The sequence below is a fragment of the Microtus oregoni genome, unplaced genomic scaffold (assembly GCF_018167655.1).
Source record: "Microtus oregoni isolate MIOR12 unplaced genomic scaffold, Mior012 000012F_ref0000307, whole genome shotgun sequence".
Lineage (NCBI taxonomy): Eukaryota > Metazoa > Chordata > Mammalia > Rodentia > Cricetidae > Microtus > Microtus oregoni.
The window spans coordinates 36,731,897-36,757,354 of record NW_024543071.1 but is presented as its reverse complement, the minus strand read 5'-3'; the positions used below and the strand labels follow the sequence as shown (position 1 = coordinate 36,757,354).

Sequence of the window (25,458 nt, the reverse complement as noted above, 5' to 3'; positions counted from 1 at the left end):
TTCAGAGAGGAGCTGCACGAAGCGTTAGCTTCTTAAAACTGTGTCAGCCAGGGTTTTAAAGAACAAACGCAGATCAGCTCTCCCATGCCACCCCTGTGTAAGCTGGGGTGTTTTTATAATGGCAACGTGAAGTTCTCTCGTTTTCCAGTGTTCTTAGCGAATGTAATCAACCGAGTTGAATATTAACAGATAATTTCTGTGAACCATCTCTCCTACTTTTTATCTTTGAAATTAAGGCATTCCTAGGAATCAAAGTCTTTTCTTGTATGTCACACGAGGAATCAAACCATCTAGAGAATTTTAAGCCCCCTGCTGGCTCCAGCTTCAAGTCGGTCTTCCTGCTTCAGCAAAGGTTAAGGCACTTAAGGAGCGAGGGTTTTGCCTATACCTGAGCTTATTGTTCTTAGGCACAGCAGGCGCACCGAACACTGTGTGCTGAGAAGCACCGCTAGCTACAGAGAGAAAAGCCAGGCTTGGGCCCTGACGCCATCAACGAGAACCCTGTTCTCTCTCGTGCTGTGAGGCTTTCCTCTAGCCGTGAAAGTTACTTCTGTTCAAATCAGATTAGAAATCAACATTCCTTCAATGAACTGCTGTGTAGCCAAAAGCTGGGGCGAGCTGTGTAGGTGGACTGAGAGGTAGCTGGTGAGCCCTGTTCCTAACCTCTGTTTGAGATTTCGGTTTTGTTTTGAGACAGTGTCTGGCTTTGTGACCCAGGCTGCCTTCAAACCCAGTGTCTTCCTAAGACTGCCCTTGAACTTGAAACTCTTCTACCAAATGCTGGGGTCACAGGCATGTGCCACCATGCCCAGCTGCCCCCTATGATTACCTTTCCTCTTTATGAGTTATATTTGAAGACTATAGGGCACCAAAACATGACAGCCATCGGTGTTCCTTGCTGAGTGCAAACTACCAGAAAAAAATTCTGAAAAGATGGCTTACCTAGGGCTGCAAAACCGTCAGGCAGAAGCATGAGCGGAGAAAGGAAAATTAGTCAGTTACTTGAATTAAATCCAGGATGATAATACAGAATGATGCTTTGTTTCCATGCCTGTCACCTCAGAACCTGTTTCTCTGAGGTCTCTCCAGAGGCCCCGCGTGATGCTCTCTGCCCTCAACCCTTCCTTCTACTCCAGCTGCTCTCCCAGTGTGACCTCAGGCACAGGGACCTTCCTGAGCTCACAGCACACAGCAGGCAGGCTTCACCTCAGAGCCTTTGCTCAGCAATGCCTGCTGCGTCAACCAGCCTTTCCTCAGCACCTCTCAGCCAACAGTCCCATCCGAGACCAGTCTGTTCCCATCATGCTCTCCCAGGGTGGTCTCTTGGCCACCTGGACACACTCTGGAGCCTGCCTGCTCCAGGGCCAATCACCTCCCTACACATGACTGAGTTTGCTCATTCATTACGCTCTTGTTTCTTTTTCATGGGCTCCCCGTGACCTCTGCCCCTCAGCACACACCCATTGCCTCCCAGTGCAGATGATCAAACAACAGAGGTCTCAGCGCTTCATTCGCTGGGGTATCACCAGCCCACCTCCGACAGGTACTCTATGAGTACTTGTTAGATGAATGGCCACGGAAGCTGGGCATGTATCAACATCATTATCTCAGTCTTAAAGATGGAGATACTGAAGCTCCCACTCATGAGTGGGCCCAAGCATACAAAGCTGACAATGGCAGATTGGAGGCTCCACCTGAACCTGCCCAAGATAGCACCTCATGTGTAGTAACTTCAGGAAATGATGTAAAGAGATAGACCAGTGGCAGATAGCTATCAAAACAGAGAATATAAGATGGCATGATCGTTGCGAATAGATAAGCAGGGATAGACAGAAAAAGGCCCTTCCTCCACTTCCCTTTTTTCCCCACAATGCCACTTAATGGATATTTATTTTAACAAATAAACCCATGAAAATTAAAATGCTTATTTAATGACATATGTCAGTGTTAGTCCAGTGTATAAAGGTTTTCCATCTCCTGTTTTATTATAGTGGTATTGATATATTCAACAATAGCGGTGTTGATATTCAGCCCACATTTGAATGTCTGTTCCCAACACCACAGCAAGTGCTGGGCGCTGGCATCTGAGCCTGCCAACAGCTGTTTAGGTTCAGTGCAGAACGTGGACTGCATACAATGTGGACTCTCTACAGCCATCAGCTGGAGGGTGAACAGCTCTAGTCGTAAGAAGAGACAGGAGTGAGGAGGCAGGAGACTGAGCGTGGCATCTGGAGTACAGAAAGGGACCAAGGGACATGGAGAGGGAAGTATGCCAGAGGATGAGAACCAGGAGTAGGAGTTGGGAGGATGAATGGCTCTCCTGCTTCGTCTCTTACCAGGGAATGTGTAAATAATGTCAGCAGGAACTCGAGTTTGCCTATGTACATGAGCTGAATAAATGTTAGGGGCCATATAGATTGCTTCCATGAATGTAATACCCCTCAAGCACAGTCTGATGAGAGTCAATGGGAGCCATGGATCATTTCTGTGGTGCTGTTACAGCCTTCCATCCCCTAAGGCACATCCAGGCAAAGATGTGCCATCTGGCTTGCTGCATTGATCCCTCCCGGCACAAGCGGCCCTGGTGTTCTATTACTAGCTCTGTTACTACTGTCTCTATTATAGGACAGTCCCTCTTGAAGGTGGTTCCAGGTCATCCCTCTTCAGATATCATGATGAACAGACTCACTGGAGATGTATGGGTTTCTGAAAAAGCATGCAATCCTGGTTTTTAACAAAATAGCAACACACATGTTCCCCTATGTGTGTGCAAGCTGAGATGGTGCAGCCTTCCAGGGGATTCTCCTGGCCAGGGCAAGGAGAATGAATCTGCTTTCTTGCGCCTGTAATAAGAGAGATCCATCTCCTGCCCCCAGAGCTCTGAAGTCAAGTAATAACTTGAGAGTTTGGGGTCACCCTAGTCTACACAGCATGAATCAAGATAGCCAGGGTTACATAGGAAATCCATGTCTCAAATTTTAAAAAATTACAGTAGAATTTAAATGTGTGTTGTAGCACACACTTGTAACCCTAGTGCTGGGGAAGTGGAGGAAGGATGATCAGAAATTCAAAAAGTTGCCATAGAGGTAACAGCAACACATAAGTCCAGAGAAGCAAACCGCAGTTTTTTTACTTATTCTCATTACTCTTGTGTGACTGTGGAAAAAAATATATAAATTCCTGACAGAAACACCTTTCACGCTCTTGGACAGAGCATCATGGCTGCAAGGATATATGGTAAAGAAGTTGCTTCACCTCATGAAGGGTGGGAACCAGAGGATAAATACTACAAGGGGCCAGAGCAGGATAGAGCCCCGACGGATGGACCCCCAGTGACCCTCCCGAGTCCCCACCTCTGACCTTTTGCCCACACCCTTACTGTCATTGTATCATGAACCATCAGGGATTCAAACATTCATTAAGTCAGAATTTCCATGTTCTAAGAGCACTCTCGAGAGATCCCCAAATGTGGGCATCGCTAACTTTGTAGGCATTTCTCAGTCCAATCAAGTTTACAATCAACATTAACCATTATGTTTGGTCTCTGCGTTTTTATTGTTGTTTGGTTTGAAGGAGAAGCCGCTCATCTGATCCCATTTTGTTTAGGTTCATATCAAAATGGTGTGTGTGTGTATGTGTATATATGTGTATTTATGTGCATGTATGTATGTGTGTATGCATATGTGTATGTGTGTGTATGTGTGCATATGTATGTGTGTATGTGTGCATATGTATGTGTGTATGTGTGTATATGTGTGAGTATGTGTGTATTTGTGTGTATGTGTGAGTATGTGTATGTATGTGTGTGTATGTGTGTATGTGTGTGTGTATGTGTGTGTATGTGAAAGAGAGAGAGAAAAGAAAGAGAAAGAGATGCCAAGGTGAGCTCTCAGAAGAACTGTGATTTCCGCAGTATTTACTTACATCTTTCCGACCTCTGAAGACCCCATCTCCCATCTCGTTGCTATCCCCACTATCCAGAGGAAACATTCTGAAAATGTTCCTGCTCTGACGAACTACTAGTCAGAAGCTATTTCTCGCTAAGACACTAATGACACAAAGAAAAACATTGGTTGCAGGAAAACAAAGCCAGTCAAACTAAGTTACAGGAAGATGGACTGTGAGCCCAGTAGAGGACACCACAGAGGGATTTGGGGACAGGAAATGCAGCATGAAGTGGGTTGATAATGAAAATGGAAGTGGTTTGGGGGAGCCAGCAACTGAAGAGGTGGCCTCCGGCATCCGCTTCTCTCTCTACTCTCCAGTCTCTTTCCATGTCACGTCTCATACTCCCTGGCTGGCTGGCTCTCTCTCTCTCTCTCTCTCTCTCTCTCTCTCTCTCCTTCCTTCCCTTCCTTTCTTCTCCCTTCAGATATCTTGCTTCACTCTTTTTTTTATTAGATTTTTTTAATCCAAATTTCTACTCCCTCCCGTCATCCCATTCTTTCCACACATCCTCCTACCCCATCCCCTCCAATCCTAAGAGAGGGCAAGGTACCTTGCCCTGTGGAAGGTCCAAGGCCCTCTCTACTACATCTAGGTTGAGCAAGGTATACATCCAAAGAGAATAGGATCCCAAAAAGCTAGTACATGCAGCAGAGACAAATCCCAGTGCAACTGCCAGTGGCCCCTCAGTCTGCCCCAGCCATTCAACTGTCAACCACATTCAGAGGGACTAGCTTGGTCCTGTGCTTGTTCCTTCCCAGTCCTGCTGGAGTTGGTGAGCTCCCATTAGCTCAGGTAAACTGCTTCAGTGGATGAACCCCTCATGGTCTTAACCTCTTTGCTCATATTCTCATTCCTTCTACTCTTCAACTGGACGTTGGGAGCTCAGTCCAGTGCTCCAATGTGGGACTCTGCCTCTGTTTCCATCTGTTGCTGGACGAAGGTTCTATGGTGATACTTAAGATATTCATCAATCTGAATACAAGGTAATGCCAGTTCAGGCACCCTCTCCTCTACTGCCTAGGGTCCATCCTTGTGGATTCCTGGGAATTTCTCTCAAGCCAGGCTTTAATTCGATTCCATTGGTCAATATCTCTGTTTTTATGCCAATACCAAGGTGTTTTCATTACTGTAGCTCTGTTATAGAGCTACGTGTCAGGGATGGTGATGCCTCTGGAAGTTCCTTTATTTTTATTTATTTATTTATTAAAGATTTCTGTCTCTTCCCCGCCACCGCCTCCCATTTTCCTCCCCCTCCCCCAATCAAGTCCCCCTCCCTTGTCAGCCCAAAGAGCAGGAACTCACCAAGGCCAGCTGGCCTGGGTCTGAAAAAGCCTGGAATAAAACCAGACTCGCTTAACATAGCAGACAGTGAGGACTACTGAGAACTCAAGAACAATGGCAATGGGTTTTTGATCCTACTGCACGTACTGGCTTTGTGGGAGCCTAGGCAGTTTGGATGCTCACCTTCCTAGACCTGGATGGAGGTGGGTGGTCCTTGGACTTCCCACAGGGCAGGGACCCTGATTGCTCTTTGGAAGTTCCTTTATTATACAGGATTGTTTTGGATATTCTGGGTTTTTGTTTTTCCATATAAAGTTTATTATTGTTCTTTCAAGGTCTGTAAGTAATTGTGTTGGGGTTTTGATAGAGATTGCATTGAATCTATAGATTGCTTTTGGTAGGATTGCCATTTTTACTATGTTGATTCTTCTTATCCAAGAGCATGGGAGATCTTTCCATTTTCTGGTATCTTCTTCAATATCTTTCTTCAAAGACTTAAAGTTCATGTCAAATAGGTCTTTCACTTTCTTGGTTAGTGTTACCCCAAGATATTTTATGTGATTTGCGGCTATTGTGAAAGGTGATGTTTCTCTGATTTCCCTCTAAGCTTCCTTTTCATTTGTGTATAGTAGGGCTACTGATTTTTCTGAGTTGATCTTATATCCTGCAGGAGCTCTGTGGTAGAGTTTTTGGGATCATTTATATATACTACCATATCATCTGCAAATAACGAAACTTTGACTTCTTCCTTTCCAATTCGAATCCCTTTTATCTCCTTTGTTGTCTTATTGCTATTGCCAAAACTTCAAGAACTATGTTGAAGATATAAGGAGAGAGTGGACAGTCTTGTCTTGTTTGTTCCTGATTTTAGTGGAATTGCTTTGAGTTTCTCTCCATTTAATTTGATATTAGCTGTCGGCTTGCTGTATATTGCTTTTATTATATTTAGACATGATCCTTATATCCCTAATCTTTCTAAGACCTTTATCATTAAGGGGTGTTGAATTTTGTCAAATGCTTTTTCAACATCTAATGAAATGATCATATTTTTTTCAGTTTATTTATATGATGGACTACATTGATAGATTTTCATATTTTGAACCAGCCCTGCATCTCTGGGATGAAGCCTACTTGATCATGATGGATGATTTTTTTTAATGTGTTCTTGGATTTGGTTTGCCAGTATTTTATTGATAATTTTTACATCCATGTTCATGAGTGATATTGGTCTGTAATTCTCTTTCTTGGTTGAGTCTTTGTGCAGTTTGGGTATCAGGGTAATTGTAGCCTCATAAAAAGAGTTTGGCAATGACCCTTCTGTTTCTATTATGTGGAACACTTTGAGGAGTATAGGTATTATCTCTTCTCAAAAGTTCTGGTAGAATTCTGTACTAAAGCCATCTGGCCCTGGGCTTGTTTTGGTTGGGAGGTTTTTGATGACAACTTCTATCTCATTAAAGATCTATTTAAATTGCTCACCTGGTCTTGATTTAATTTTGGTATATGGTATCTATCTAAAAAAAAATGTCCATTTCTTTTACATTTTCCAATTTTGTGGAATACAGGTTTTGTAGTAGGACCTAATGATTCTCTAAATTTCCCCAGTGTCCATTGTTGTGTCCCCTTTTTCATTTCTGATTTTATTAATTTGGATGTTCTCTCTCTGCCTTTTGATTAGCTTGGATAAGGGTTTGTCAATCTTGTTGATTTCCTCAAAGATCCAGCTCCTTGTTACATTGATTCTTTGGATTGTTTTCTGTGTTTCTATTTTGTTGATTTCAGCCCTCAATTTGATTATTTCCTGTCTTCTACTCCTCCTGGGTGAGTCTGCTTCTTTTTTTCTAGAGCTTTCAGGTGTGCTGTTATGTCGCTTATGTGAGCTTTCTCCGTTTTTTAATGTGGACACTTAGTGCTATGAACTTCCTCTTAACACTGATTTCATAGTGTCCCATAGATTTGGATATGTTGTGCCTTCATTTTCATTAAATTCAAGAAAGACTTTAATTTCTTTCTTTATTTCTTCCTTGGCCCAGGGTTGGTTCAGTAGTTGACGGTTCAGTTTCCATGACTTTGTAGGCTTTCTGGGAGTACTATTGTTAAATTCTAACCTTATTCCATGATGATCCAATAAGACACAGGGGGTTACTCCAATTTTTTTGTATCTGTGGACGTTTGCTTTGTTACCAAGTATGTGATCAATTTTAGAGAAGGTTCCATGAGGTGCTGAGAAGAAGGTATATTCTTTTGTGTTTGGATGGAATGGTCTATAGATGTCCATTAAGTCCATTTGATTCATGACATCTGTTAGTTCTCTTATTTCTCTGTTAAGTTTCTGTCTGGTTGACCTGTCCATTTGTGAGAGAGGAGTGTTGAAATCTCCTGTACTAGTGTGTAGGGTTCAACGTGCGATTTAAGTTTTAGTAATGTTTCTTTTACATATGTGGGTGCTCTTGTATATGGGGCATAGATATTCAGGATTGAGACTTCATCTTGATGAATTGTTCCTGTTATGAATATAAAATGTCCTGCTCCATCTCTTCTAATTGATTTTAGTTTGAAATCAATTTTGTTAGATATTAGGATAGCTACACAGAGTTGTTTCTTAGGTCCATTTGATTGGAAAACCTTTTCCCAACCCTTTACTCTGAGGTAGTGTCTGTCTTTGAGGTTGAGGTATATTTCTTGTAAACAGCAGAAGGCTGGATCCTGTTTTTGTATCCATTCTCTTAGCCTATGTCTTTTTATAGGTGAATTGAGTTCATTGATATTAAGTAATATTAATGACTAGTGGTTGTTAACTCTGGTTATTTTTCAGTAGTAGTGTTTGTGTGTTTCCCTTCTTTTTGTTATGTTGGTGGGGGGTTATCAGATGTTTGTGTTATTGTGGGTTTAGTTAGCCTCCTTGGGTGGAGGTTTTTCTTCTAGTACTTTCTGCAAGGCTGGGTTTGTGGATACATATTGTTTAAATCTGTTTTTGTCATGGAATATCTTGTTTTTTCCATTGATGATGAATAAAAGCTTTGCTGGGTATAATAGTCTGGGCTTACATCCATGGTCTCTTAGTGTCTACAACACATCTGCCCGGACCTTCTGGCTTTCATGGTTTCCATTGGGAAGTCGGGTGTAATTCTGATAGGTTTACCTTTATATGTTACTTGACTGTTTTTCTTTGCAGCTCTTAATATTCTTTCTTTATTCTGTATGTTTTGTGTTTTGATTATTATATGGCAAGGGGATTTTTTTTATCTAGTCTACTTGGTATTCTGTAAGTTTCTTATACCTTCATAGGGATATCCTTCTTTAGGTTGGAAAAGTTTTCTTCTATAATTTGTTGAATATATTTTCTGTGCCTTTGAGCTGGAGTTCTTCTTCTTCTACCCCTATTATTCTTAGGTTTCGTTTTTTCATGGTGTCCCAGATTTCCTGAATTTTTTGGGTTAAGAATTTGTGGGATTTAATGTTTTCTTTGACCAATGAGTCTATTTCCTCTGTAGTATCTTCAGTGCCTGAGATTCTTTCTTCTAATCTCTTATATTCTGTTGGTTATACTTGTCTCTGTAGTTCCTGTTTGTTTACCCAGATTTTCCTTATAGAGAATTTCCTTGGTTTGTTCTTTCTTTATTACCTCTATTTCAGTCTTCAAGTCTTGAGCTATTTCCTTCACCTGTTTGATTATTTGTTTTTTGTAGGGAGGGGGGTTTCTTGGGTTTCTTTGAGAGATTTATTAATTTCTTCCAATTTTTGTTTGTCTTGTCTTCAGTTTCTTTAAGGGAGTTTTTCACTTCCTCTTTAAAGGTCTCATTTTCATAAAATGGTGTTTAAAGTCTTTTTCTTCTACTTCTTCTGGGTTAAGATGATCAAGTCTTCCTGTTGTATGTCCTGATGTTACCATGTTATGTAGTAATGAGGCGAGCAGGCCTGCTTTTTGTCCCTCCCGGCTCCTACATGGCTAGCTTAGCCACAGAAATAACAACACACAAATTGTATTCTTTTAAACACTGCCTGGCCCATTATATCTAGCCTCTTCTTGGCTAACTCTCACATCTTGACTAACCCATTTCTAATAATCTGTGCAGCACCACGAAGTGGTGGCTTACCAGGAAGGATTCAGCATGTCTGACCTGGCAGCTGGCTCCATTGCGTCTGACCTCACTTCCCTTCTTCCCAGCATTCTATTCTGTCTACTCCACTCGCTTATGTTCTGACCTATCAGGCCAAGCAGTTTATTAATTAACCATTGAAAGCAACAGATAGACATATGACCTTCCCACATCAATGTTGCTTTGTGGGATGTTGGAAGAATTCTTGCATTGGCGCCTACCCATCTTTTTCTTCAAATGAGGCCAGCAGTGTCTTGGCATCTTGGTCCAATCCTTGCTGTGGCTGTCTCTTAGGTCCCCTCAGTAGTGGAGCAGGCTGTTTCCTCTTGCTTTACTCTTATGGGACCAATATGGCCTGGTTCTACCTGTCTTTCCAATTACGTATCTACCATTGTCTAGCTAAAATCTCTGTACTGCAAATTGACTTCTGAAGACCAAGTCTGACTAGCCACTGGTCACTGGTCAGTGATAGGATGTGTTCCAATCAACCATGACCTAAATGAGAGGTGGACAGTTCTTAGGCCTGCCCTATCTGGGTACCAGTGATACCGTCTTTAACTCTTCAGGGCCATCCTGGCTTATACTCACCTGCTGTTTGCAGCTTTAGTTTTGAGCTGTTCAGACAACTGTACCTCTGAGCCATTTGGAAATCAATTCACTAACCTAATGACTTAGAAAGCATGATGTCCCAACCCTAGGTATGTTGTGGGTATATTGGAGGTGTTCTGGGGAAGGAGGAGAGCATTCAACTACTTTTCATCAGAGGAAAGAAACTAAACAAAGGACTTTGTCTTTTTAAAGGACTACTTCTTCCCACAGTGAGTATAGAAAAGTATCTCTAAGACTCAATTGTACAAAAGGGTAAAACATCCCAAACTCCATGGTTTTTTTTTTTTTAACCCCCAGCACTCACTGAGTTCACAAGCCTGTGCAGGGACTAAATGGTTATTCTTGCCCCGGCTGCTAGGGGAACAACTATCAGCTGATTCACAACAACAACAACTCAGACAACAGAAGCATGTCAGAGCAGAGGCTCCATGCGCATGTGCCTCACCTCTGACTGGCGAGCATATCTGCTGTGCTGATGGTTGAGATAGAAGAGTAGAAACAGAGACACACAGGGCTTTCCTGAAGTTCTACATGGATCGTATTGGCAAATACCTCATTCACCAACATGGCCAAATTCAGAGTCAAAGGGCAATTAAACAGATTCCACACATGCAGTGGGAACTCCACAGTCACTTGGCAAAGGAGATGGATATAGGGAAGGGGGTGGGGATTAGGACTGTTGAGGCAATCAACCTGCTATATCTTAACCCTAACTCAGTGGCTTGAACAATAGCCACTATATATCTTCAGTCTTCCCTAGAAAGACTAGGATACAACTATCCTGATAGGAATTCCTAAAGCAAAACAATAGACTACCAAGGTTGGAATGTTGAATCTATTTCCAGAAATAGCAAATAAATAACAATTTATGTGTAAACTAGCAAGAACATAGCACTGAGATGTTGGAAAGAATCAGATTCGCTTCCCTCTTTCCCCTAGAGCACCTATCCACATACCCACAATATACCGAGGTTTGGGACATTCTGCTTTCTAAGCCATTAAATTGAAATAAATTATGAACAGCTCAAAACTAAAATTACACTAACAGCCAGTGACTACATACCAGGATGGCCCTAAAGAGTTAAAGACTGTATCACTGATACCCAGGTGATATAGGCTTAAGGATCTCATGACTTTTCTTGGAATCATGGACCAATACAATGTTAGGAGCAGATGAAGTTTGGGCATCATCTAATTTAGTATTTCTCAACATTTAATCTCTACTTTGTAACCTCTGTTCTGTTCCTTGTAATTTTTCAACTGAATCACTTTTTAAAACTCAATTTACTTAAAAAAAATTATACCATGGCCATAAGTTGAAAATGACTATGATTTGATGTAAATAGAAGATAACCATAAAAGAAACAAAAGGAAAACACCACACTATTATGAAATTCTTGGCAGATGCTTAAGCATGTCTCAACTTTACTGGAAATGGGGTTAGTGAAGGATGAGTTAAGCAAACATCCTCAAACTGACAGTGTCCTCCTGATGAAGTCAGGAAGGGTTGAATGAGTCTTGAAAAGGTCATTTTCTTACCACCTAACTCAATGTTATTTAGTGCTCTGTTCTCGTACCCTAAAATCATCATGGACTCCCTGACCCGCAGAGGTGCCACCCTTTGAGGAAAATCAATACTCTAACTCCCTTCATTCACAGATATAGCACTCGAGGCAACCTGGCGAATTCTAATGGTTGTTGTGCCATGTCATGAGAAGCCAACATCATCCCTAGCAGTTGAGTCAGGGACTAGGAAAAGAAGTCAGCCATAAAAGAAGTAATAAGACAGAAACTAGTTGATGGTCCCTTTATACAGAATTCAGTCTGATCTGGTTTACACTTACCTTTATAACTCCTGTCCTTGACTACATGGGACACTGTCAACCCCTACAAGCAATAGAAACTGTTCCTAGCTCCCAGATAGATATATCACAATCTAAGACCTCTAAATAAGGAAAATTCTGGAAAGAGGTATCAGTACAAAAAGAAGTGTCTTCAGTTATTTCATCCTGAAGACTATTATGCTACAAAGAAGACCCAAGAGCAGTTCTCCAAGAGTTAGCCCTCAGAGCAGGTGCCAGGACTGTGGCCATAGCATTCCTGGTCTTTCAGTCAAACGGATCATCTTAGTTAGGATTTCTATTGCTATGAAGAGACACCATGACCACAGCAACTCTTATAAAGGAAAATATTTAGTTGGGGCTGGCTTCCAGTTTCAGAGGTTTAGTCTATTATCATCGTTGACAAGTAGCATGCAGGAAGACATGGTGTTGGAGAAAAGGCTGAGAGTTCTATATCTTAATCTGAGGGGAGCGGTAGCAGCCTGTATACTGCTCTGAACAAAGCTTGAGCAAAACAGACCTCAAAGTTCACCCCCACAGTGACGCACTTTCTCCAACAAAGCCACACCCACTCCAACAAAGTCACACATCCTAATAGTGCCTCTCTCTATGGGGGTCATTTTCTAATAAAGTAATACTCCTTGTCTTCTTATCTTTTAAAAATGGATTAATTTTTTTTTAGTTTTTATTACATTATTTATTTCTCTGCTGAAGGGAGCATATGTGCATGTCATGGTGCATGTATGGAGGATAGAGCACCGCTCACAGATGTTAGTTCTCCTCTTCCACCATGTGTGCCCCAGGGATGGAACCTCAATGGGCTCCTTTATCCACTGAGTCATATTCCCAGCCCTTAAAACAGAGTTTTGGTTGAAAATCATTTTCTTAAAAAAAAAATAAAATGGAATTTAAAAAGTCAGATATTCAACTAAACTATTCTATTGACTCTGGTTTGTGATTAAGCTTGAGGGCATTTTTTTTTCCAGATGTAAGAAGAAGTGATAGTCCTTTAAAAATCGCTCTTCTTTCTTGTCTTATCTTTAAGAGTAATATTAGTCAAACATCGGTCCATCTTTAATTTTAAATATTTCTGATTTTGAGGGAACAACATGGTACACATATTGAAATAATGAACATTCTCTTGCCCTGCTTATTGTAGGAGAGAAAAAAAAAGGCAATGTCAGTGCCTCCTCCTACTTATGAACCTGCTCTCCTCCGTGCTCTGACCTTTAAAGAGCCCCAGTCAGCTCTTCTTCATCTGAACAGTGCAGGCTAGTGATATAAGAACAATAAAAAAGACCAAGTGTCTATAAAATTCCCTCATTTGTCTATAGTCGAGAGGCTCCCCTCATCCTTGTGTTTTTCCCTCTTCGGAGTCCCTGAGGAAAGAGACTCTCGTCTACCTTGTGTGGATGGCTCCATTGTTCTTCCCGAATTCTTCTGAGACACTGACAAAGGTTTTGAACTTTCTGACCGTCTATTATGTCAAAACTATATAGAGATCATACCTCAAGCTCAAGCCTTTGGATTGAAGCAAGCAGTAGTTGATCACTTGTGTTCACACACTGACAAAGCCACTGGAGAAAGAGTGGAGTGTACCCAGGTCAGAGATCAAAGGGAGGCTGTACCCATTTCTCCTATATTCGTAATTACATTATCTGAATAAATTGTCATGCCACACAGCAGGAACTTAGCATGATTTGGGTAAAGAAAGTAACTATAGAATTATCTCGTGTTAGCTATACAACCTCGAGTGAGAAAGGCATGCTGCCCCACAACTGTAAATGTTTCTCTTTTTTTCCTTTTTTTTATTTTTTCCATTCAAAAATTTACACTTCCTCGCCTCCCCTCCTCCCATTAACCTCCCGCTCCCCCCCCCCCACTCATCCTCCTTCCTTCCCCCTCCCTCCTTAAGAGAGGGCAGGGAACCCTGCCCTGTGGGAAGTCCAAGGCCCTACATCCAGGCCTAGGAAGCTTTGCATCCAAATAGACTAGGGTCCCAAAAATCCAGTACATGCAGCAGAAACAAGTCCCAGTGCCTTTATCTTTTTCGTTTTTCTTTCTAGTTCTTGAGATAGGTAGGGTCCCACTACGTAGCCGAGTCTGGCCGTGAACTCCCAATCCTCCTGCTCTACCTCCTGAGTACTCGAACGGCAGCTGTGTACCACCACACCTGGCTAAAATCAGCGTGCTTCTTACAGAGCTGGGAGGAAGAGCCATGTAAAGTTCCGGTGGAGGTGGATGCCTACCATCCCTTCCACAGACGCTTACTGCAGCTCTACCCTCTGTGCTTCTGAGGGGCTCAGACGAAAGAAGAACTGAGGTGAATATTTTCTGAAGAATCATCCACTTTTAAAGCTGCCCCCTTTGAATTGGCAAGGCGCAGGGCCAAGTTCTGGGGGTCTGTGATATGTGGGAAGAAGTCCATGTCACACACCAGAAATGTCTAGAATACGAAGGGTGTCTAAGTCTGGCACTCTGGGTTCCTGGGTAGCTGGGATGTTGGTTGAGTGTCAACCAAACCTTGTAGACTTGAGTGGGGAGCCTTAAAAGAGACAGAAAAGACCTTCCATCCCAATCCTTGCATTCCCATTTTACAGCAGGCTAAGTATGGCCCTGTGCCTTGTATGAATTACAGTTCATTGGCCATACTTCCAAGAGTTTTATCTAGGAAAGAATTCCAAAGTAACATCTTGGCTGAAAGGAGAGGATGTAAGGATTAATTAACAATGTCTACCATGAGTACTGGATGAGGTAGGAAGGCTGGTTTGCTATGGAGGATTAGACAACAGCATACAGAGTAAGATCTTCTATTGTTCTGGACAGAGACTTTGGGAGGAAAATCCTATTTTGTTTTCTGTCAGTTTTTTGCTATCACAGGAGTTTTCTATACTAGCAGATTATGGCAGCACTTGATGAGACCTAGGAGTAAATAGGACAGACACTCAGGCTCTGACCTGGCCACAGACATCAGTTTGCACCTGGAGAAATGCATGACACTGCATCCTGGTGTGTCCAGCATCACCATGTTTAGCTGCAGATCTCTGTCCAGCACCTACATGTGTCAGGTAGTGCCCAGGAGGCTGTGTTCTTCAGCTTGGTGAACAAGAGAGACAAGAATTCTCATCTCAGGGCTTATATTCTTGGAAGAATGCTGTTGACCCTTGTTTCAGGCTAGGTTCTACCTATTTCAGCAATGGGAACTGAACTCAATGTCCTGTTTAGACTAGTTAAGTACTCTTTTCATAAGCTATAGACTAACCTCCTTAGTCACTAATAATGGTTTATGGGGGAGGGAGCAGTTCCAACCACTGGGATGTTGTTCCACAACCTATGGGAGTAGCTTTTCTCCTTGCCCACACACTCCTGCCAGACTGTGACTAACCCGTCAGTGCATCCCATAGCCCAATTGTCCATTTCTACCTCTGAATGCCTCATTAGTGGGAACTGGCACTTCCAGTTTCTTCCCTGTGATGTGTCAGTGTGACCCACATAGACAAAGCAAGGGAGTCTCTTCAAATTTGGCGAGAACTGCACAGCCAAGTCCCCCCTCTGTGCTCACACCTGCCCTATGGCGCTGCTTCTAGAACTCACGCTCTTTGCTCTCAGGGTTGGTGGCTCTATCCAAGTATTTGGCCAGTTCTTCAGACTTGTATCCATCCCCCTGATTGCAATAGTCTGTACTGCAGCTGGATGAAAGTTCAGCCTTATCAGACTAGACCCTTTAAGTGGTTTCCTTTGGGGAAGGAGTAGAGCAGCTGAATCTCTGCTTGGACTCCTAAAACTTAGACACCAATTCAGCCTCAGCATCAGGTCAGATGCTGTATCACTGGGTACCACTCCCAATCTTTCTACACCAAGTGCAAAGTGAGAAAAGTAAGAAAGGGGGAGACAGAGTGATAGCAACCAATTCACATAGCCCTCAACCGCCATCCATGTGGGGCATCCCCAGCGGCCTATTGGTATCATAGGACCGTCAAAGATAACTCACCATCCTTCCTAATAACTGCTGCTTGTCAGGTTTGGGAAGTACCCTGTTCAACCCTATTAGTGGTGGACATCTGTGTATTTATTTGAATTATTGGACATTCTACTTGTGACAAATACCCAGAACAAGGGAGTCATTCATAGCCCTCATGGAGCAATGCTTTGCACTAACTGCTGCCTATCACACTTTCAGTGTCTTTGGTGATATTACCAAATAAATGCTGCTCCTTAACTATTCACTTTTATTGCCATTATCACTGTCACAAGGAACGTCTAACTCATTCACGCTGCACTTCTGGCTGTAGATGACGTTCCTCAGACTGTCCTGACATCTACACTGCCTGTCTGAACCAACTTCGTAGGACCACAGCAGTTCATGCATGGATGCTCAAGAGATTTCTCCACTCAGACAGCAAACACTGACTATCCTGGGGTGCATATGAACATGCCAGGTATATGACTGAGCAACCTTGAAGAGCAATGCCTCGGTGGGAATCTTGCGTATGGGACAAACAAGTCATTGGGCAGTGGCAGCAGTGTGAGAGCTCCGAGAGAAACAGCGAGAATGTTGGGAGTTGAAGTGTATGATTAGCCTGATCCAGGCTCAAAGGGTAGAGGTGGGCTGCGAAGCGCACGCTAAAGAGAAGACATGAGCCCTGGGTGAGATTGGGAGTGGCACCAAGTTGCCCAACAGGTCTTGTGGAGGAAACAGAACCCATGTGACTCAAAATCAGGAAGTCAGAGGGAGACTGGATTTCTAGGAACTGCAGGAAACTTGGTCCAGCCTGTGCCCGTAGGGAGAAGTGAGAGGAGATAATCCTGGGGAACCGCCTGCAGAATTTGGACATCACCTGGAGGTGAATTTCCTTCCAGAACCCCTCTACAGGGCTGTCTTGGGTGGTCAGTGCTTCAAATGTCAATAACAAGATTCTGCCTTCTAGAAAACACCCCATCCCCATATCCAATTATCCGGCAAATAGAGCCAAAGGGAGCACTTTGGCCTTCTTATCCTAGCCATAAAATCAGGATCTTGGTTGCCTGATGCTAATAAAACCTTTGCTGGCTGCAAAGGTATTTTAATTAAAAAAAAAAAAATCAAGCGACTTTTCCAGCCTAACTAAAGCTCAGTTACTCAACCTCTAAAGCAAGTAACAAGGAAGGCTAAGAGCAAATGCCATACCTATGACTCCGGGGGCTTCTGGTTCAATTCTGGGTGAGTGTTAGTAGTGTTTCTAGCTGCCAGGTGAGCCCTGGGTATTTAGAGCTGAGAACCTGCAGAGTGCAATGCCTGGCAGAAGGAGTTCTGGAGAAGAATGGGCCCCCTTTCTGTACCCCTCAAGCCCTATAAATTCCCACGCCACCCCTTCTTCCAGATGCTAAGCTGCAGCCTGTAGGCGCTACTGAGGCCTCCTGAGGGGCTCTTACCCACTGCTTACAGAGGTATGGTCACACTGTTCAAACAGCTGCACAGCAAGGGCTAGCTCACCTACCCCCTAGTACTTATAAGCAACTTCTGGCTCTGTGATAGTTTTAATGAGAACGGCCCCCCTAGGCTCATATATGTGAATGTTAGGGTCCCTGCTGGTGGACTGTTTAGAAAGGATTAAGGGGTGTGGCCCTGTTGGAGGAGGTGTGTCACTGGGGGTGGGCTTTGAGCTTTCACTCCAGGCCCAAGCTCATTCTTTCTCTTTCTCTGCCTGCTGTCTGTGAATCAGGTGTGAGCTCTTAGCTACTACTCAGGCTAAGCCGTCTGCCTAATTGCCATGATTCCCACCATGATGGTCATGGACTAACCCTCTGAAACTGTAAGCTAGTCGCCCCCCTTTCCCAATGCTTTTTTTTTTTTACAATGTGCCTTGGTCCCTACATCTCTTCACAGCAAAAGAACAGTAACAAAGACAGACTCTATGAGCTATCTTTACAGGGCTGTAAAGCATTATTGAAGACTCCTCCCCCACTTACCTGGAAATTCCAAGCTGGCCTCATTAGCACATTACTTCCGCTCACCCAGTCCCACACATCGCCTTCCTCCCGGTTCCCACCTCCGCATCTCCCTGAACGCCGTCTTTGCCATGTAGCTGCTGCAGTTAGGTTGTATGCCTTGTCCCTGAAATGCGCCACTTGGAATGAATATGCAGCTGGTTTGCTATTTAAAGGCAAGTAGCTCTGGGCTCTGTGGTCCCTCCCTGTCACCCCACTCCCTATCATCCTCCTCATCCATCAGAGGCACCAAGTGACAAGCTCTCTTGGGGCTTCCCAGGGTGCTGCCCTGGACCGTTCCTTCCATACTGAGACAGCAAATCGTTGGCTGGGGTGGTGGATTGTTTCCCACAGCGATTAGCAGTTGCCCTGGTGTTAATTTCCAATCAATAGCCTGCCATGCTCGACTCCAAGCTGTCCGCTGGAGGCCTCTACAGCGCATTTTGAAAGTAACTTGCCAGGAGGTAGGACTCTGGCCCTGGCTCCTCCAAAAGCCCTCACCAAGCATTTTAGGAACACCAAATACCCCCTCACCACTGCCAGGGGCCAAGGGACTGAGGGACCAGGCAGGTGGCTCTAGACACCTTTTGCAGTCTGATGACAGATTGGGGACACAGGTGGAACCGCCTCTCCTCAAGAGTGGTGGCCCTTTGAATATTCATGAAGCTCTCAATTTCCAATTTTGGCTTTTTTTTTTTTGAAACTTTCTGCTGTTTGAGGTGGCTGTATCTTTTCTTCCATTAAAACCCCTCATTTAAATGTCTCTCTCTCACTCTCGTGTAAATCAAATTGCCTTGGTTTCTCATTTTTTGACTATGTCGCTTCCTCTAGCCCCCTGTGGACAGAATGAGACCCGAGAAGATGGCAAGACAATCCAGCTACCTCCATGCAAGACAGGAGCATGGATTGTGCCGGCCATCATGGCCTGCTATCTCCTGGTGGCAAACATCCTTCTGGTCAACCTCCTTATTGCTGTCTTCAAGTGAGTGGCCATTCTTGAGGCAGACAGGTGGATGGATGGGCAGCATGGATGGAGGGAGCTGATATTTCAAAAAGTAATGATTTTGTTTTTGTCTTGTGACTGACTCTCTGATCTGTTTCAGCAATACATTTTTTGAGGTAAAGTCGATATCCAACCAAGTATGGAAATTTCAGAGGTACCAACTCATCATGACGTTCCACGAGAGGCCGGTTCTGCCCCCACCGCTCATCATCTTCAGCCACATGACCATGATATTCCAACATGTGTGTTGCCGGTGGAGGAAACACGAGAGTGACCCAGATGAAAGAGACTACGGCCTGAGTGAGCGGCAAGCTGGCACCTGCAGCTGGAAGTTCCCAGCAGTTCCCATAGGCAGTCAGGCAGGATCCATGACCTGCTTGGTTCTCCTGCCTGATTTCTCCTGCCTCCTGCCTATTTAGGGGAGTGGGAATGGGACCTACTCGATGAGATACATGACAGAAGGAAGACGGCATAGTCTGAGCAGAAGTCACAATTCTTAGCCACTTCTTACTAAGAAAAAAAACCACTCTCCAATCGAGTTAGCCACCTTCATACACTCTTGCTTTCCAAAGATCCCATAGCAAATCAGCCACATTGCTCTGCACCAAGTGTTATATTAGATAGCATTTTTAAACAGTATGGCCTGAGTTTTATTCCTCCGTATTCATTTCTGGGACTGTCACTATCCCAGCTCTTAAATGTTTTCTCCACCTTCAGCATTGTTCCTATATGATTTTGTGGAGACAACAAACCTTACTTTCGAAGGACAGACCAATAGCCTCTCCACCACCCAGCACCTACCACCCACCTCTAGCCTGGCGTTTCTGAAGGGAAGTTTGGATGGCATTTGGGCTGGAAGAGTTCCTCACTGTGTAAGAATGTGTGACACATTGCAGGAGACTTAACATCTCCATCTCTGCATATTAAGTACCAGTGGCTCCTGCAGGCTCCTAAATGCCCCTGGGCACCAACTCTCAGGAGCCACTGGAGATGCAATGACTTATAAACAATCTGCTGTGCTTTTTCCAAATGGGTTAAGTCTACATCTACATTAAATCCACAAGCAAGCGCCTCTAGCATGATGGTCCAGGAATCTACCTCCATCCGTGGGATACCAATACACCATGGTTTAAAACCAGAGCCCGTTAGTGAACTGTTTCTCTAAGCCTAGAGCTCTTAGTGAGCTCCCTAACAAAGCAATGCCAAACTTCTTTCTAGATATTCAAACCAGACAGTCAGAAAAACCTGGCAATTCCATTTCCATTCCCTTCCGAAATACAAGTTTAGGCAAACAGAAAGCTGGGGTGCTCGAAACATGCCATCATGGGCAAATGCTAGGCAAGGAACGTTTTAAGAATATTGCGCTGGAGTCTGGGTGGGAGAGAAGAGGAGGGAGGGGAAAATAGTCAGGATGTAAAATGAATTAATTATAATAATAAATAATATTGTGCTGGGGGTCACCTCAGGGCTCCAAGTCAATTTCAATAAAGCATGAACACTTGTGGAAGGAAATTCTGCTTAGTGAGCGAGCACAAGATGATTTGGAGATACCGTACCTGAAAGAGAACTGTGTGAGGGATTTTCATCATCATTGGCACCAAATACCTAACAAAAGAACCTTAAAGGAGAGGCTTACTTTCTTTTTTTCTTCTTCTTCTTCTTCTTTTTTTTTTTTTTTTTTTTTTTTTTTTGATTTTTGAGACAAGGTTTCTCCGTAGCTTTTGGTTCCTGTCCTGGAACTAACTCTTGTAGACCAGGCTGGCCTCGAACTCACAGAGATCCGCCTGCCTTTGCCTCCTGAGTGCTGGGATTAAAGGCATGCGCCACTACCGCCCAGCCAAGGAGAGGCTTTCTATTTTCACAGTTTCGAGAGAAGGACTTCAGTAAGGGAGGAAGGTTTGGCAGTGATGGGTCTCCATAGTGGCAGGGGTTCGAGGGACGTGCAGCTCCTTGTACCTTGGGAGATCAGAAAGCCGGAAAAACTAAACAGGCACCAAGGCGAGGCTATGAACCTTAAAGATGCATCCCCAATAAGCCAGACAGAGTTTATATACTGCAAAACATTACTCCCCTCTAAGGACCAACTATTCAAACACATGAGTCTGAGAGGGGTATTTCTTGTTCAAACCACAGCTGAGGCAGCCCAGAGACCTATTTCTTCTTCAGAACCCATTTCATAGGTCCAAGGATACTGAGAAGCTCTACCAAACTCTATATGTGATCTGTTTTGTGCTCCATTTGTGAGACAGGGTCTCACTGCATATCCCTCATTATCTCGCTATATAAATCAGGCTAGCACCATCCTGGTAGAAATTCACTGCATTCTCCCAAGTTCTGAGTGTCAAGGCAGGTAAAAACCACCTCCAGCCATATACGTGGCTTTCTTGTTTTCAGCCAGAGTAGCACTGAATGTGTCGCCAGGTCTCTGGACATGCAGCAGAGAGGAGCAGGTGACAGACTTCTCAGAGACGGCCTTCCCAGAAGGACGCTCTTGAGAATGTGGCAGGATGAGAAGAGCGAAGAGCAGAGAGGCAGGCCGCGCATGCGCCTACCCATCAGGGAAGAACGAAGCTCTCCCGTCAGTCTGTAGCTGTCATTAAACGATCCCAGAGCACTGCCAAGTTCTCATTGAGTCTCAGAAAGAGTAAACTTAGAGTTATAGGGTAAAATCTGACATGGTAATAGTTTTGTTTTGTTTTGTTTTTAAAAAAAGAAGTATATTTTATTTTTTGAAAAAGAGCAGCATGGGGACTGGGGTTTGATTCAGTCAGTAAAATGCTTTTTATACAAGCATGACACCCTGAATCTGGGTCCAGAGCATGCATAGAAATGCCAGGCACAGAGACAGCAGCAGTGCCTGTAAAACACACACACATACACACACGGGGGGCGGGGGGCGGGGAGAGAAAGTCAAATGAGGCACTTATAAGGTGCCAAGTAAGTTCTGGGTCTACTCTATTGGATCTCAGAAATATTCTTACCAGAGGGCATTATGACTCTTTGGGATCAGGGAGGGAGTCTACACACAGTCTCTCTTCTTTTTGACCCTGATGCTCATGATTCTGTGTGGTTTTATGACCACATTTCAGTGTCCCTACCTGACACAGCAGTGCCTCACCTTAGGAGCCTACCATATTGAAGAAATGCAATCTGACTTCCAGTGATTTCTATAGTCCCAGCAGTTTTTACGCCCATGTTTTACAGACCCTGGCAAGTTCCAGGCGATGCATCTAGGCAAGCAAGAGCAATCTGGGGCAACAAGGCCATGGAGCTGGGATTCAGCCCTCCTAACATTTGCATCAATCCCTGCAACATCTCCAGGGTCCAGGATAAGAAAGACTTCCTGATTTGGGAAATATCCACAGAAACCTTCTTGCCCTAACCCTGTTCCAGAAACCATTTTAAGGCTCACAGTTCCTCCAGACTTCTTTTGTTGCTGTAGCATTGATGTAGACGGTTACCTTCTATTAGAAAACCAGAATAACAATAGCACAAATAAGGACAGCTCCCTTTTCTTACTTACAGAGAGTGAAGGGATGATCCAAAACTCAGCATGGCTCACTGAGAACAAAGACACAAACTCCTAGTTTTGAGCGCAGTGTTTCCTTCTGCGTGATTTTGTTTTCAAGGTCACAGAATAGTCACTGGGCCTCCAGTCATCAAATGTTTATGTTGAGGTCAGGAAAAAGAAAGGAAGCTGAAAAAAAAAGCATAGAAAGAGCAGCCATGTATCTTTTTTTTAAAATAATCAGGAGCAAACTCTCTTCTGACATACCATCCGTCTCTGCAGTAGACTTCTTGCTCAAAACCAAGTCTTGCAGTTTCCAATAATATCAAGGGTGACTAGAAATGTATGTATTTGGTTTTCCTGCCTCTGTAACAAGGGAAAAAGACAAGGAGAATGTGGGGTTGCGTGAAGATTATTATTCAATAACATTGGCATGTCACACTCCACAGCCCAGAAAATTCGGAGCCTTTAAGAAACATCCATGCTCCCAGTTGCTTCCTTTCCCTGGCTCTCCTTATCCTCCTGTCGCTTCCTTCATTAAACCAAGCTCCTGTGGTACCCAGGTTTACCCAGGTGCATTCCAGAGACCACAGTGACTCTGCTGCTCAGGAAGGAGCCTGTGTTTCAAGAGACCTAATTAGATTTGGATTCTGTGTGGGACTCGCAATAGAATCTGGTAGACGTTCCCCAGCCTGGATTTCTTTAAAGCTGTCATTAGGCCACAGAGCAGATGCTGTTGCGGTCCCTGCTCTGTCTCACGGCTCTTTCTCTCCCCCTCCCCCAGAACTCTTCATAACTGATGATGAGCTCAAGAAAGTCCATGATTTTGAAGAGCAGTGCATAGAAGAGTATTTCAGAGAGAAGGACGACCGCTTCAACTCATCCAACGACGAGAGGATACGGGTGACATCAGAAAGGTGTGTTCCCTGGGCCCTGCCTGGCAGAGATGGGTCCTATGGCTGTTCATGGACCGGATAAATCTGTTCTCACATCTCCAAAACACAGACATCTTATCTGTACTGCCAAAGAGAACATGAACCTTCTGGAAGAAAAGATTGTTGCCCAATCAGTCCACAGACCAAACTTTTAGAAATATCCTGAGTTTTTCCAGGAGGCAGTGAAAGCTTCTGCCTGGGCAAAGTGCATTGGTGAGTCTAGGGCAGGTCTGGCTTGGACCAAAAACTAGAAAGTTTTGTCCCAGACATAAAGTAAAGAAGGCCCAACCCCACCTGAGGCTCCTCAACAGGTTTTTGCTTCCTTCTATAGACTATTGAGTACTCTTCTCCAGAAGAGAATAGCCCCATGCTTGGCTTATGTGGGTATTCCGTGTCATCCAGATAGGCAAGAGCATGGGTTCTGTCCACCAGTGAAAATAATGATTGGTATTTTACCAAGAACTACTTTTATTGTTTCTCTTTTATAGAGTAAATCTAAAAACAAAGACGTAAATGCATAATTTTCTACCCAGATTCACTTAGTACTTACCAAAGGGCTTTGAAAGCCAAGAGATCTATATAAAAAATATTCTGTACAAACATGAGTACCTGAGCTCATATCACAAGACAGGCATGGCCTCATGCACACCCGTAATTATGGTGGCCATGGTGCTGTCAGGGGTAGAGACAGTAGAATCATTGGGGCTTGCTTAATTTCAAAAATGCAAGCTCCAGGTTCACAGAGAAACCCTGCCCCACAAAAGTAAGCCACAACACACACATGACAGAATTTTTTGATATCTAACAGTTCTAGGTCTTGTGTCTCTCATGTGGCTCTAGGCTAATAAAACCATCATTCCAGTCTGGTATATTCATAATGCAGTTTATGGGGCTAGCTTCCAAAAGAACACTCAGAGAGTGTCCCAGAGAACTGGTGTAACCGCACTTTAGCTGTTTATACTATAAAGGCAGCCAGTAATAGCATAGACGACACAGTAGATCGGTAACTGCAGTCAGTGTGAATGGGACTTCAAAGATTTAAGAGACTCGTTTCTAATTTTCACGAGATGACACTTTGTGTGCCACATCAAAGATTCTTTATTAACTGTGTAGAAATCACATAAGATGCAATTTTTTTGGTCCCTTGCTCTTTCTTTAAAGAATGCAGAATATATACATAGATATAATTGCATATGCCAATGGGCGGTTGTAACCATAGGTACCAAGCCAACATTAATAAGATTTAAAGCTCTGCACAGGTTTTATTCACATCTGCCACTACAAAACAGAGAGATTTATGATATGCTGTAAAGTAGTTCCCTGGCAAACAGAGGGAGGAACTGAAATTCCAAAGCGCTCTCATTCTGAGGCCTTGGAAAGCTGCTCATGAATGGACATACAGCCGCGTGCTTCCAGAAAATTGTGCCATGTGGGAATATTACCATAGCTGAGACACATTTCCTCAGCGTATGTCTTCGGGCCTTTGAAATGCTTTCTGAATTCAGAAATACATAGGCCTAGGAGGCAAGAAAGGCAGGAAGGGAAAGGCATAGTAAGATGCCAGGAAGGCTTTGCCTCTCTGAGGAACTAGAATGAAGAGGACCGGATGCCAGCACGCATGAGTATACTGTGACCAAGTCAATAACTCCTTCTGGAAACCCAGCAGGGAACCAGAGTCTCCCACTCCATGTCAGCAAGCCCTGCAGGACTACTCCCTCCCTTGATCTGCCAAGGGTGGCTTCTCAGAGTGTGAGCGAGGTGAGAAGGTGCCAGGGATGCAGAACGAAGGAGAAGCCTCCTGTCTTCTTGGTCCAGGCCTCAAGAATCAGAAAACGCAGGGCCACAAGCCCAGTCCCCATTCTGCTTCTATGGCTTCTACTTGCTTTAGAGTTTAACTGTCGTTATTGTTGGGTTCTTTTCATTTTTAAGAAAACCAAAAACTAGCATCTTCCAACAATGGGATGGTATGTAAGCACAACAGAAATGTCTCGGGGTGCTTTGGGAGCCTACCAAAAGACCACGGCATCTGTACTGGGTGCCTCAGTATCCTCCAGGATATGTCTGTTCTGAGTGCAGAGGCAGTTGGTATCTCCTGCCTTATTCACAGCCTCTTGACAGAGACAGAGAGAGAGAGAGAGAGAGAGAGAGAGAGAGAGAGAGAGAGAGAGCTGGGAAAGAGGTCTGCACATATGTGTGTCTGTGAGTAGACACATTGGTATGGATGCTGATGGCTGCGTTTCACTACTGATTGTACACAGTCCGTACA

At 43.8% G+C, this 25,458-nt stretch overlaps 1 protein-coding gene across 23 annotated transcripts in view; it reads left to right on the top strand.

The window, feature by feature from the left end:
• The window catches only part of Trpm3 (transient receptor potential cation channel subfamily M member 3), an 804,706-nt gene that overhangs the window by 768,822 nt on the left and 10,426 nt on the right, over positions 1-25,458 (top strand). For all 23 annotated transcript variants that reach the window (XM_041661180.1, XM_041661178.1, XM_041661173.1 and 20 more), the window contains 3 exons: positions 18,578-18,728; positions 18,850-19,049; positions 23,042-23,174. In XM_041661180.1, coding sequence (XP_041517114.1) covers positions 18,578-18,728; positions 18,850-19,049; positions 23,042-23,174 — 484 coding nt within the window. The remainder of the gene's footprint in view (positions 1-18,577; positions 18,729-18,849; positions 19,050-23,041; positions 23,175-25,458) is intronic.